This window comes from Anomaloglossus baeobatrachus, chromosome 10 (assembly GCF_048569485.1).
Source record: "Anomaloglossus baeobatrachus isolate aAnoBae1 chromosome 10, aAnoBae1.hap1, whole genome shotgun sequence".
NCBI lineage: Eukaryota > Metazoa > Chordata > Amphibia > Anura > Aromobatidae > Anomaloglossus > Anomaloglossus baeobatrachus.
In genome coordinates this window covers 184,747,915-184,761,954 of record NC_134362.1, presented here as the reverse complement: position 1 = coordinate 184,761,954, position 14,040 = coordinate 184,747,915, and the positions used below count along the sequence as shown (strand labels likewise).

The 14,040-nt window shown below is 56.9% G+C and overlaps 1 protein-coding gene across 1 annotated transcript in view; it reads right to left on the bottom strand.

Annotated features, from left to right (window-relative positions):
* The window catches only part of CTU2 (cytosolic thiouridylase subunit 2), a 49,636-nt gene that overhangs the window by 35,129 nt on the left and 467 nt on the right, over positions 1 to 14,040 (bottom strand). Inside the window, exons 2-5 of the mRNA XM_075325891.1 lie at positions 10,099 to 10,173; positions 9,222 to 9,300; positions 8,206 to 8,265; positions 1,684 to 1,744 (exon numbers count right to left, since the gene is read on the bottom strand). Coding sequence (XP_075182006.1) covers positions 1,684 to 1,744; positions 8,206 to 8,265; positions 9,222 to 9,300; positions 10,099 to 10,173 — 275 coding nt within the window. The remainder of the gene's footprint in view (positions 1 to 1,683; positions 1,745 to 8,205; positions 8,266 to 9,221; positions 9,301 to 10,098; positions 10,174 to 14,040) is intronic.

Sequence of the window (14,040 nt, the reverse complement as noted above, 5' to 3'; positions counted from 1 at the left end):
CGAGCTCGCTTAGTCGGTCTGGGGCCGGGGTCTGTGTCAGAACCCTCAGCCTGGGATCCATGAGACACCCCAGGAGGACATTGTTGGTCCAGCTGAGGTGGGCCAGGGAACAAAGATTCAACAGAGTCCCTGTGCTGAGATACCGGCCAGGACTGCAAGGCTTCTAGTATCTTAGCCATAGTCTCAGAGAGTTTTGCAAACTCTGTCCCCGTCACCTGAACAGTGTCAGCAGGTGGCTCCCCCTGGGCCCCTCTTAGCAGAGGCTCCGGCTGAGTAAGTGCCACAGGGGCCGAACAGTGCACACAATGAGGGTCAGTGGAACCTGCCGGTAGCGGGGTCGTACATGCGGCGCAGGCAGCATAATAAGCCTGTGTTTTGGCACCCCTGCCTTTCGTGGGCGCCATGCTATTATCTTCCCTGAGTAACACAATAGGGTATATAGCCAGAAATCAACTGTGCACCATACAGTGTAAAACATATATACCATAAACATATAATGTTACACTACTGCACAATGGGGCTAGCACCACAGGTGCTGCTTACCATCCGCCTAAAGCGGTTGTGAGGCCACCAGAGTCCCTGCCTGAGTCTCCCAGACTTTGTCCCCCTCTGTAGCGTCCAAGGAGCTGACAGGAATGGCTGCCGGCGTCCTGAGGAGAGGAGGGAGCCGTGGGCGTGACCCAGAAAGTGCGGGAACTGGTGCCTGCACTGTGCACAGTGAGGGGAGTGGAGTATGCAAAGCATGCTCCAGCCCTCAGTGCTGCTCGTTCTGTGCAGCGTCCCGCCCTTCCCCTGCCTGTCAGGGCTGTGGGCGGGAGGAAAGGAAACTAGGCCGCAAAAAGCCGGGGACTCTAGTAATAAACGCGGCCGCCGTAAAAGCGCGGCCGGCGCGAAAGTCCCCGGCGCACTACAAGTCCCAGCCGCGCCGCAGTGTTTCCCTGGCAGCGGCGGATAGTGCGGCAGTCCCTATACATAAACACACTCAGCAGCGCTGAGTGTGTAATGGCACATATTAACCCGGTCAGCGCCGCGGTCCCCAGTGCACTAGCACACCCAGCAATGCTGGAGTGTTGCTGTGCGCGGTCCCCACGGGGACACAGAGTACCTCCAAGTAGCAGGGCCCTGTCCCTGAACGGTACCCGGCTCCTATCCAGCAGTCTCCCAGGAGTTGTGGATGAAGCACGGTCTCAGTGCCTGGAGACCGATAGGATCCCACTTCACCAGAGCCCTGAGGGGGATGGGGAAGGAAAGCAGCATGTGGGCTCCAGCCTCCGTACCCGCAATGGATACCTCAACCTTAACTACACCGCCGACAAGAGTGGGGTGAGAAGGGAGCATGCTGGGGGCCCTATATGGGCCCACTTTTCTTCCATCCGATATAGTCAGCAGCTGCTGCTGACCAATCTGTGGAGCTGTGCGTGCGTGTCTGACCTCCTTCGCACAAAGCAAAAAACTGAGGAGCCCGTGGGAGCACGGGGGGTGTATAGGCAGAAGGGGAGGGGCTTAACACTTTTAAGTGTAATACTTTGTGCGGCCTCCGGAGGCATAGCCTATACACCCAATTGTCTGGGTCTCCCAATGGAGCGACAAAGAAAACTCAATTGGTGGTTTTCCCTAAATTCCCAACCTTGACACTACCACCAATGTGAGCACGTCTCCTCGGATTCTGCTCTTCTCACTCACCATCAATGAAGACGATGCCCGGGACGAAGCGCAACTTTTTAGGAGCGTCACGACCCAAACCCTGGAAAAACATAAAATCGGACGTAACAAGTGATCTTAATTAAAAGGGCTTTCCCCGTAATAAAGGGATGGAAAATGACCAATCGGAATCCTAATAAGAAGGGGCTGCACTATGGATCACCCACTGTATAGTCAGACCTCCACCAATGATAATATCACACCTATAACAAACACTGGCCACTAGAGTTGGAGCGAAACCATTCACAGGACCCAGTACTGCGACCGCATCGGTCATATCTGGCGGCATCCGCAGCTCCTTATTTGATTGGCCATCCTGGGGCAACACCATCGGAAATGTGACCTCGAAAAGAAGAGCTGCAGATGCCGGGAGGTAGGAGGCAGTCTTCAGGGCTCCCATCCACCAGCCACAGGACCGGGTCCTGCAAGTCAATTCTCACCGAATCTAATGGCCACAGATGAAGCACTGATAATATAGGACCTGGGCATTAGTAACATTAAAGGGATTGTCAATATCTGAATATTTTCACAAACTTTACCAGTATGGTGGAAAAAATAAATAAAGCTGTTCTCTTCCGCACTTCCTCTTCCAAGACAGACAAAAAGGCGAAAGCAGCCAACCACTGGCTATATGTCGACACTGCAACCAATGATTGGCTGCAGCGGTCACACGTCCGTGCAGGTTGGACAGAGTTCAGTAAAAGAGGATTAGTGGAGGGGGAGACGGAAGAAGAGTAGGAAATTTTATTTTTCCTGTGCGCTGCGACGATTCTCCAGTGTGAGAGCCAGAAGCGGTGGTCTTGTGGCCACGAGTATGTGATATACAGACTCCAGGGCAGAATCCAACTAGAGGGGACAGCTTCACTCAATACGCTTAAAATTGTCCATGCTGGAAACAGTCTAATTGGATTCTGGCCGAGGTCTGTATATCACATACTTGCAGCAATGCAAACACCATTTCTGGCTCTGACAGCGGAGAATCCTCGCAGCACACAGTGTGTGCAATGTGAGGATTCGCAAGTCTGCAGTTACATAGTGAAAATGCAAACTTGTCATTTTAGACTGGACCACGCTGGTGGGATTTCTAAAAATAAATAAATAAATAAAGATCAGGGGTGGACAAACCCTTTAAATGTAATATGAGTTGTAATCTAATATATAAAGCTGAGTGTATGTGTGTGTATGTCCGTTAAAGGAATCCACACCGTCGCATTTACAATCACGAAATTTTGCACAGACACTTCATGTGACCCAGGGAACATCATAGACTATGTTCTGACAGGAAAATTTAACCCTGCGCTTTATATTTACTCTCCAAAAATCTGCCTCCATTAAAGTGAATGGAGCTGGGAGCTACAGGTTATTAATAGCAGCTGTGATTGGTTGCTATAGGATAAGAAGCTTATGTGTGAGGTAATATGACAAAGACGGGGAGAGAGAGAGACAGACGGGGGGGAGAGAGAGAGAGAGAGAGAGAGAGAGACAGACGAGAGAGAGAGAGACAGAGACAGAGAGAAACTGACCCGCACATCCAACAAATAGTTACTATGTTTTTTCAGTTAGCACCTGTTCACATTTGTTGGATGTGCGGGTCAGTTTTTTGATATTTCTAGTGAGTCTTTTTCTGACTGAGCACTCCGCCCTAAGACCTAGCTGCCCATACATGGAGGAGGTTTGTAGTCCAAATATTTAGTTTATGTATTGGCCAATGCATGTAAGCCCGGAAACCAACGGCAAGGTATATCTCTGTAATCCAGGAACCTAACCTAAATGCCACTATCTAGGTTAAAAACATCCGTATCTGGGAAAAATGCTACTATCTCTCTTTTGCAGTAATGCAGTGCCATATTTTCCCTTGTACATTTTTGGCTTTTTCCGAGTGCAACTGTATGCATTTATAGTTACTATGTTTTTTCAGTTAGCACCTGTTCACATTTGTTGGATGTGCGGGTCAGTTTTTTGATATCGACGGGGAGAGAGAGAGAGAGAGCGACAGACGGGGAGAGAGAGAGAGAGAGAGAGAGAGCGACAGACGGGGAGAGAGAGAGAGAGAGAGAGCGACAGACGGGGAGAGAGAGAGAGAGAGAGCGACAGACGGGAGAGCGAGAGAGAGCGACAGACGGGAGAGCGAGAGAGAGAGCGACAGACGGGGAGAGCGAGAGAGAGAGCGAGAGCGACAGACGGGGAGAGCGAGCGAGAGAGAGAGCGACAGACGGGAGAGCGAGCGAGAGAGAGAGCGACAGACGGGGAGAGAGAGCGAGAGAGAGAGCGACAGACGGGGAGAGAGAGCGAGAGAGAGAGCGACAGACGGGGAGAGAGAGCGAGAGAGAGAGCGACAGACGGGGAGAGAGAGCGAGAGAGAGAGCGACAGACGGGGAGAGAGAGCGAGAGAGAGAGCGACAGACGGGGAGAGAGAGCGAGAGAGAGAGCGACAGACGGGGAGAGAGAGCGAGAGAGAGAGCGACAGACGGGGAGAGAGAGCGAGAGAGAGAGCGACAGACGGGGAGAGCGAGAGAGAGAGCGACAGACGGGGAGAGAGAGAGCGACAGACGGGGAGAGAGAGGGAGCGACAGACGGGGAGAGCGAGAGCGACAGACGGGGAGAGCGAGCGAGAGAGAGAGCGACAGACGGGGAGAGAGAGCGAGAGAGAGAGCGACAGACGGGGAGAGAGAGCGAGAGAGAGAGCGACAGACGGGGAGAGAGAGCGAGAGAGAGAGCGACAGACGGGGAGAGAGAGCGAGAGAGAGAGCGACAGACGGGGAGAGAGAGCGAGAGAGAGAGCGACAGACGGGGAGAGAGAGCGAGAGAGAGAGCGACAGACGGGGAGAGAGAGCGAGAGAGAGAGCGACAGACGGGGAGAGAGAGCGAGAGAGAGAGCGACAGACGGGGAGAGCGAGAGAGAGAGCGACAGACGGGGAGAGAGAGAGCGACAGACGGGGAGAGAGAGGGAGAGAGAGAGCGACAGACGGGGAGAGAGAGAGCGACAGACGGGAGAGAGAGAGAGAGAGAGCGACAGACGGGGAGAGCGAGAGAGAGCGACAGACGGGGAGAGCGAGAGAGAGAGCGACAGACGGGGAGAGCGAGAGAGAGAGCGAGAGCGACAGACGGGGAGAGCGAGCGAGAGAGAGAGCGACAGACGGGGAGAGCGAGCGAGAGAGAGAGCGACAGACGGGGAGAGAGAGCGAGAGAGAGAGCGACAGACGGGGAGAGAGAGCGAGAGAGAGAGCGACAGACGGGGAGAGAGAGCGAGAGAGAGAGCGACAGACGGGGAGAGAGAGCGAGAGAGAGAGCGACAGACGGGGAGAGAGAGCGAGAGAGAGAGCGACAGACGGGGAGAGAGAGCGAGAGAGAGAGCGACAGACGGGGAGAGAGAGCGAGAGAGAGAGCGACAGACGGGGAGAGAGAGCGAGAGAGAGAGCGACAGACGGGGAGAGCGAGAGAGAGAGCGACAGACGGGGAGAGCGAGAGAGAGAGCGACAGACGGGGAGAGAGAGAGCGACAGACGGGGAGAGAGAGGGAGCGACAGACGGGGAGAGCGAGAGCGACAGACGGGGAGAGCGAGCGAGAGAGAGAGCGACAGACGGGGAGAGAGAGCGAGAGAGAGAGCGACAGACGGGGAGAGAGAGCGAGAGAGAGAGCGACAGACGGGGAGAGAGAGCGAGAGAGAGAGCGACAGACGGGGAGAGAGAGCGAGAGAGAGAGCGACAGACGGGGAGAGAGAGCGAGAGAGAGAGCGACAGACGGGGAGAGAGAGCGAGAGAGAGAGCGACAGACGGGGAGAGAGAGCGAGAGAGAGAGCGACAGACGGGGAGAGCGAGAGAGAGAGCGACAGACGGGGAGAGAGAGAGCGACAGACGGGGAGAGAGAGGGAGAGAGAGAGCGACAGACGGGGAGAGAGAGAGCGACAGACGGGGAGAGAGAGGGAGAGAGAGAGCGACAGACGGGGAGAGAGAGCGAGAGAGAGAGCGACAGACGGGGAGAGAGAGCGAGAGAGAGAGCGACAGACGGGGAGAGAGAGCGAGAGAGAGAGCGACAGACGGGGAGAGCGAGAGAGAGAGAGCGACAGACGGGGAGAGCGAGAGAGAGAGCGACAGACGGGGAGAGCGAGAGAGAGAGCGACAGACGGGGAGAGCGAGAGAGAGAGCGACAGACGGGGAGAGAGAGCGAGAGCGCGACAGACGGGGAGAGAGAGCGAGAGCGAGAGCGCGACAGACGGGGAGAGAGAGCGAGAGCGAGAGCGCGACAGACGGGGAGAGAGAGCGAGAGAGAGAGCGCGACAGACGGGGAGAGAGAGCGAGAGAGAGAGCGCGACAGACGGGGAGAGAGAGCGAGAGAGAGAGCGCGACAGACGGGGAGAGAGAGCGAGAGAGAGAGCGCGACAGACGGGGAGAGAGAGCGAGAGAGAGAGCGCGACAGACGGGGAGAGAGAGCGAGAGAGAGAGCGCGACAGACGGGGAGAGAGAGCGAGAGAGAGAGCGCGACAGACGGGGAGAGAGAGCGAGAGAGAGAGCGCGACAGACGGGGAGAGAGAGCGAGAGAGAGAGCGCGACAGACGGGGAGAGAGAGCGAGAGAGAGAGCGCGACAGACGGGGAGAGAGAGGCGAGAGAGAGAGCGCGACAGACGGGGAGAGAGAGCGAGAGAGAGAGCGCGACAGACGGGGAGAGAGAGCGAGAGAGAGAGCGACAGACGGGGAGAGAGAGCGAGAGAGAGAGCGACAGACGGGGAGAGAGAGCGAGAGAGAGAGCGACAGACGGGGAGAGAGAGCGAGAGAGAGAGCGACAGACGGGGAGAGAGAGCGAGAGAGAGAGCGACAGACGGGGAGAGAGAGCGAGAGAGAGAGCGACAGACGGGGAGAGAGAGCGAGAGAGAGAGCGACAGACGGGGAGAGAGAGCGAGAGACAGAGCGACAGACGGGGAGAGAGAGCGAGAGACAGAGCGACAGACGGGGAGAGAGAGCGAGAGACAGAGCGACAGACGGGGAGAGAGAGCGAGAGACAGAGCGACAGACGGGGAGAGAGAGCGAGAGACAGAGCGACAGACGGGGAGAGAGAGCGAGAGACAGAGCGACAGACGGGGAGAGAGAGCGAGAGACAGAGCGACAGACGGGGAGAGAGAGCGAGAGACAGAGCGACAGACGGGGAGAGAGAGACAGAGCGACAGACGGGGAGAGAGAGACAGAGCGACAGACGGGGAGAGAGAGACAGAGCGACAGACGGGGAGAGAGAGACAGAGCGACAGACGGGGAGAGAGAGACAGAGCGACAGACGGGGAGAGAGAGACAGAGCGACAGACGGGGAGAGAGAGACAGAGCGACAGACGGGGAGAGAGAGACAGAGCGACAGACGGGGAGAGAGAGACAGAGCGACAGACGGGAGAGAGAGACAGAGCGACAGACGGGGAGAGAGAGACAGAGCGACAGACGGGGAGAGAGAGACAGAGCGACAGACGGGGAGAGAGAGACAGAGCGACAGACGGGAGAGAGAGACAGAGCGACAGACGGGGAGAGAGAGACAGAGCGACAGACGGGGAGAGAGAGACAGAGCGACAGACGGGGAGAGAGAGACAGAGCGACAGACGGGGAGAGAGAGACAGAGCGACAGACGGGGAGAGAGACAGAGCGACAGACGGGGAGAGAGACAGAGCGACAGACGGGGAGAGAGACAGAGCGACAGACGGGGAGAGAGACAGAGCGACAGACGGGGAGAGAGACAGAGCGACAGACGGGGAGAGAGACAGAGCGACAGACGGGGAGAGAGACAGAGCGACAGACGGGGAGAGAGACAGAGCGACAGACGGGGAGAGAGACAGAGCGACAGACGGGAGAGAGACAGAGCGACAGACGGGGAGAGAGACAGAGCGACAGACGGGGAGAGAGACAGAGCGACAGACGGGGAGAGAGACAGAGCGACAGACGGGGAGAGAGACAGAGCGACAGACGGGGAGAGAGACAGAGCGACAGACGGGGAGAGAGACAGAGCGACAGACGGGGAGAGAGACAGAGCGACAGACGGGGAGAGAGACAGAGCGACAGACGGGGAGAGAGACAGAGCGACAGACGGGGAGAGAGACAGAGCGACAGACGGGGAGAGAGACAGAGCGACAGACGGGGAGAGAGACAGAGCGACAGACGGGGAGAGAGACAGAGCGACAGACGGGGAGAGAGACAGAGCGACAGACGGGGAGAGAGACAGAGCGACAGACGGGGAGAGAGACAGAGCGACAGACGGGGAGAGAGACAGAGCGACAGACGGGGAGAGAGACAGAGCGACAGACGGGGAGAGAGACAGAGCGACAGACGGGGAGAGAGACAGAGACAGACGGGGAGAGAGACAGACTGATACAAATACAGACAGAGAGATAGAAACAGACAGACACACAGACAGCGACCCACAGACAGAGACACACAAAGACTGGGCGAGAGATAGAGAGACAGTTACTATCCCAGGCAACGCCGGTAACTACAGCTAGTAAGATATAATGGTGGTTATACTGAGGATTCTAACCTCCTGGACTTGCTGGATCATGGCACTTGAGGATGGTCCACCAGAATAAGCCAGGAGAACCTAAACAAGAAGCAGACACATAATGATAATAGACAAAAAAAATCCTGATTTCACACCGCTACCGATGATCTGGGTCATCATCTATCAGTACATGATGAACGTCAATTGTTTGCAGCATGAAATAAAGGTACAAAGTCTAGTTACAGAAAGCCCCATATGCCAAGAAGGTGACATCCGTTGGGGTCCGTGACGTGGGGGGGCGATGGAGGAGTCAACTACTAGATGGATCCTGCTCCTCTGGAGCCCGAACAGCCACAGAGAGGGGAGAAGGTCCGTTTGTCCGGCTGCTGCGTGTGCCCGGAAGAGGGGAGTCGGGCTCAGTCATTAGGAGATAGGGCAGATGGATATTGTAGAGCGTACGATGATCCGACTGATACAATTGTTTGGCTGCTATAGTCACATGCACATTACTGACCCCAGGTGGAGACGTCTGCACATACGACCACTGAGGTAGTAACAAGGCTACCCACAGAAAAGGAGATAATGTGGATTAAAAGGGGTCTGACCACTGAGACCCCAACGATCGGGATGGCACGGTGGCCGCACATGAGCCCTGTACTCCAATCATTGTTTATGTGGCTGCCGGTAAAAGCAGAGCAGATAATGAACTGAGCCCATAGACCGGCCCATTCCTGGTCTTGGGATTATTGGGGACCCAAATTGTAATGGAAGTTAAATCTAAATACGAAGCGGAGCTGGGAGAGGTTTCTTTGGCCCAATGGGGAGAGATCGTGAACTAATTCCAAGGCACAGAGTGTTGTATGGACGCATAGACTTAGCACTGGATATGTGCGGCTCATACAAGCGCTGCGGACTTCAGAGTGTTGTTTTTGACCGATCGGTGGAGTCTCCAACCTGGACCCCCCCCACGATCAGAAACACTATACACCGCCTGTAATATAAAACTAAAAACTTTATACTTTCATCCATTATCGGACCTATATTTCCTCCTTTACCTTCTCTCCGGGATACACCACTCGGTTTTTCCCCAGCATGGCTCGGAATTTGTGCACAAAATATTCTTTGAAACAAGATCTACAGAGAGAAAAAAAAAAGGAATGAGCCGAGGACAATCAGATCTAGGAATACAAGGACTGTAACAATGACAAAAGACTTAAGGCGGATACCAGATCTTTATAGACAAATGTTTTGCTGGGGATTCCTGCAAATATGTTCATGGCCGGAACGAGGATGCACAGAGTAAATTTGGTGCAAGTCAATTTGCAAGATGATCCCCTCCCCATCGGCTATATAAGAAAACCTCCTTTCCTCCGGGCATCCACAGTATTCGGCGTGGCACAATGTCATCGTTGGTCTAGGTTGGCTAATGGAGAGAAGAGTTGCAGATGCCGGGAGGAGCGAGGTGGCGCTCAGGGCTCCGTTTACCGACATGGCCAGGGTCCTGTGTATTGATTTGCAAGACCCTCCCCCATCGGCTACATAAGGGAATCCCCTCTAACCTCCTGGCATTCACGGCTTTTCTTTTGATTATCTGGCTCGGCCCAATATCATGGTGTTGCTCCTGGCCGGCTAAAAGAAGAGTGGTGGATGGCGGGAGGTAAGAGGCAGAGAATAAAAAACGGTGATGATCGGGCGCTGCAGATCAATGCAGGAAGCCAAAATAAAGGGCGCCCGTCCAGCGGTCACAGATTACGGACGAGGCAGATGGACCAGGGTCCTGTGAATCAACGTGCACGAACTCTAGCCCGAGTATGAGAGTCCACAGCTGTGGATACACGGACCACACATAACGCAGGAGCCCAGTCCTCCATCTGCACGGACTGTGACCCCGGAGGCCGAGAGACTTCTCTACATCCACAGATAGGTCCTTACTTGCAGAAGGCGTCTCCGACTCGTATGATGAGGATGGCGGAGGCTTCCCTGCACTTCATACATGTCCGCCCCAACCTAAGGAAAGAAGAGAAGTACATCAGCCCGAAAACTGCCAGCAGTCCCTCACCCCGAATGTGTCTAGAAACCGTAGTGCCCCCTTGGGTCACGTGTGTTGGAGGCAGGTTCTGGCCAAAAAGCAAAGAGAAATGTAATTTATACACCCTGCGCAGTTATTGGAGCCCGACGAACCCCATTATAGCCAGTAGGGTCTGCCGGGCGCTGTAGGTGAGTCATTAGTGACATTTGGCTCTGCCATTATTTTACTTTCCAACAGGAGGGAAAATATGTGCAGACAATGAAACAGAAGAGGCTGTGGGCTACCCCTAGGGGGCATTGTGGAGGCAGCATTACACTAGAGGACATGGCAGAAGTGGTCACTGACTACCTCTAGGGGACACTACGAAGGTGGCCACTGACTACCTCTAGGGGACACTACAAAAGGCGGCCACTGACTACTTCTAGGGGACACTGTGGAGGCGGCCACTGACTACCTCTAGGGGACAATGTGGAGGCGGCCACTGACTACCTCTAGGGGACAATGTGGAGGCGGCCACTGACTACCTCTAGGGGACAATGTGGAGGCGGCCACTGACTACCTCTAGGGGACACTACGGAGGCGGCCACTGACTACCTCTAGGGGACAATGTGTAGGCGGTCAGTGAACATCTCTAGGGGGCACAGCAGAAGCAATAAATAAATAATCAATGACTACACCAAGGGCCACTGCAAAGGCTGCCAAACTACCCCTAGGGGACACTGTGGAAGTGGCCATTGACTATCCCAAGGAGACATTGCAGAGGTGGCCACGGGCTAACCCTAGAGATCAATGCACACTGCGGAGGCGGCCATAGACTACCTCTAGGGGACACTGCGGAGGCGGCCATAGACTACCTCTAGGGGGACACTGCGGAGGCGGCCAAAGACTACCTCTAGGGGACACTGCGAAGGCGGCCATAGACTACCTCTAGGGGACACTGCGGAGGCGGCCATAGACTACCTCTAGGGGACACTGCAGAGGCGGCCATAGACTACCTCTAGGGGACACTGCGGAGGCGGCCATAGACTACCTCTAGGGGACACTGCGGAGGCGGCCATAGACTACCTCTAGGGGACACTGCGGAGGCGGCCATAGACTACCTCTAGGGGACACTGCGGAGGCGGCCATAGACTACCTCTAGGGGACACTGCGGAGGCGGCCATAGACTACCTCTAGGGGACACTGCGGAGGCGGCCATAGACTACCTCTAGGGGACACTGCGGAGGCGGCCATAGACTACCTCTAGGGGACACTGCGGAGGCGGCCATAGACTACCTCTAGGGGACACTGCGGAGGCGGCCATAGACTACCTCTAGGGGACACTGCGGAGGCGGCCATAGACTACCTCTAGGGGACACTGCGGAGGCGGCCATAGACTACCTCTAGGGGACACTGCGGAGGCGGCCATAGACTACCTCTAGGGGACACTGCGGAGGCGGCCATAGACTACCTCTAGGGGACACTGCGGAGGCGGCCATAGACTACCTCTAGGGGACACTGCGGAGGCGGCCATAGACTACCTCTAGGGGACACTGCGGAGGCGGCCATAGACTACCTCTAGGGGACACTGCGGAGGCGGCCATAGACTACCTCTAGGGGACACTGCGGAGGCGGCCATAGACTACCTCTAGGGGACACTGCGGAGGCGGCCATAGACTACCTCTAGGGGACACTGCGGAGGCGGCCATAGACTACCTCTAGGGGACACTGCGGAGGCGGCCATAGACTACCTCTAGGGGACACTGCGGAGGCGGCCATAGACTACCTCTAGGGGACACTGCGGAGGCGGCCATAGACTACCTCTAGGGGACACTGCGGAGGCGGCCATAGACTACCTCTAGGGGACACTGCGGAGGCGGCCATAGACTACCTCTAGGGGACACTGCGGAGGCGGCCATAGACTACCTCTAGGGGACACTGCGGAGGCGGCCATAGACTACCTCTAGGGGACACTGCGGAGGCGGCCATAGACTACCTCTAGGGGACACTGCGAAGGCGGCCATAGACTACCTCTAGCGGACACTGCGGAGGCGGCCATAGACTACCTCTAGGGGACACTGCGGAGGCGGCCATAGACTACCTCTAGGGGACACTGCGGAGGCGGCCATAGACTACCTCTAGGGGACACTGCGGAGGCGGCCATAGACTACCTCTAGGGGACACTGCGGAGGCGGCCATAGACTACCTCTAGGGGACACTGCGGAGGCGGCCATAGACTACCTCTAGGGGACACTGCCAAGGCGGCCATAGACTACCTCTAGCGGACACTGCGGAGGCGGCCATAGACTACCTCTAGGGGACACTGCGGAGGCGGCCATAGACTACCTCTAGGGGACACTGCGGAGGCGGCCATAGACTACCTCTAGGGGACACTGCGGAGGCGGCCATAGACTACCTCTAGGGGACACTGCGGAGGCGGCCATAGACTACCTCTAGGGGACACTGCGGAGGCGGCCATAGACTACCTCTAGGGGACACTGCGGAGGCGGCCATAGACTACCTCTAGGGGACACTGCGGAGGCGGCCATAGACTACCTCTAGGGGACACTGCGGAGGCGGCCATAGACTACCTCTAGGGGACACTGCGGAGGCGGCCATAGACTACCTCTAGGGGACACTGCGGAGGCGGCCATAGACTACCTCTAGGGGACACTGCGAAGGCGGCCATAGACTACCTCTAGCGGACACTGCGGAGGCGGCCATAGACTACCTCTAGGGGACACTGCGGAGGCGGCCATAGACTACCTCTAGGGGGACACTGCGGAGGCGGCCATAGACTACCTCTAGGGGACACTGCGGAGGCGGCCATAGACTACCTCTAGGGGACACTGCGGAGGCGGCCATAGACTACCTCTAGGGGACACTGCGGAGGCGGCCATAGACTACCTCTAGGGGACACTGCGGAGGCGGCCATAGACTACCTCTAGGGGACACTGCGGAGGCGGCCATAAACGACCTCTAGGGGACACTCTGGAGGCGGCCATAGACTACCTCTAGGGGACACTGCGGAGACGGCCATAAACGACCTCTAGGGGACACTCTGGAGGCGGCCATAGACTACCTCTAGGGGACACTGCGGAGGCGGCCATAGACTACCTCTAGGGGACACTGCGGAGGCGGCCATAGACTACCTCTAGGGGACACTGCGGAGGCGGCCATAGACTACCTCTAGGGGACACTGCGGAGGCGGCCATAGACTACCTCTAGGGGACACTGCGGAGGCGGCCATAGACTACCTCTAGGGGACACTGCGGAGGCGGCCATAGACTACCTCTAGGGGACACTGCGGAGGCGGCCATAGACTACCTCTAGGGGGACACTGCGGAGGCGGCCATAGACTACCTCTAGGGGACACTGCGGAGGCGGCCATAGACTACCTCTAGGGGACACTGCGGAGGCGGCCATAGACTACCTCTAGGGGACACTGCGGAGGCGGCCATAGACTACCTCTAGGGGACACTGCGGAAGCGGCCATAGACTACCTCTAGGGGACACTGCGGAGGCGGCCATAGACTACCCCTAGGGGATACTGAGGAGGAAGCCATAGACTACCCCTAGGGGACACTGCGGAGGCGGCCATAGACTACCCCTAGGGGAAACTGCGGAGGCGGCCATAGACTACCCCAAAGGGACACTGAGGAGGCGGCCATAGACTACTTCTAGGGGACACTGCGGAGGCGGCCATAGACTACCTCTAGGGGACACTGCGGAGGCGGCCATAGACTACCTCTAGGGGACACTGCGGAAGCGGCCATAGACTACCTCTAGGGGACACTGCGGAGGCGGCCATAGACTACCCCTAGGGGACACTGAGGAGGAAGCCATAGACTACCCCTAGGGGAAAC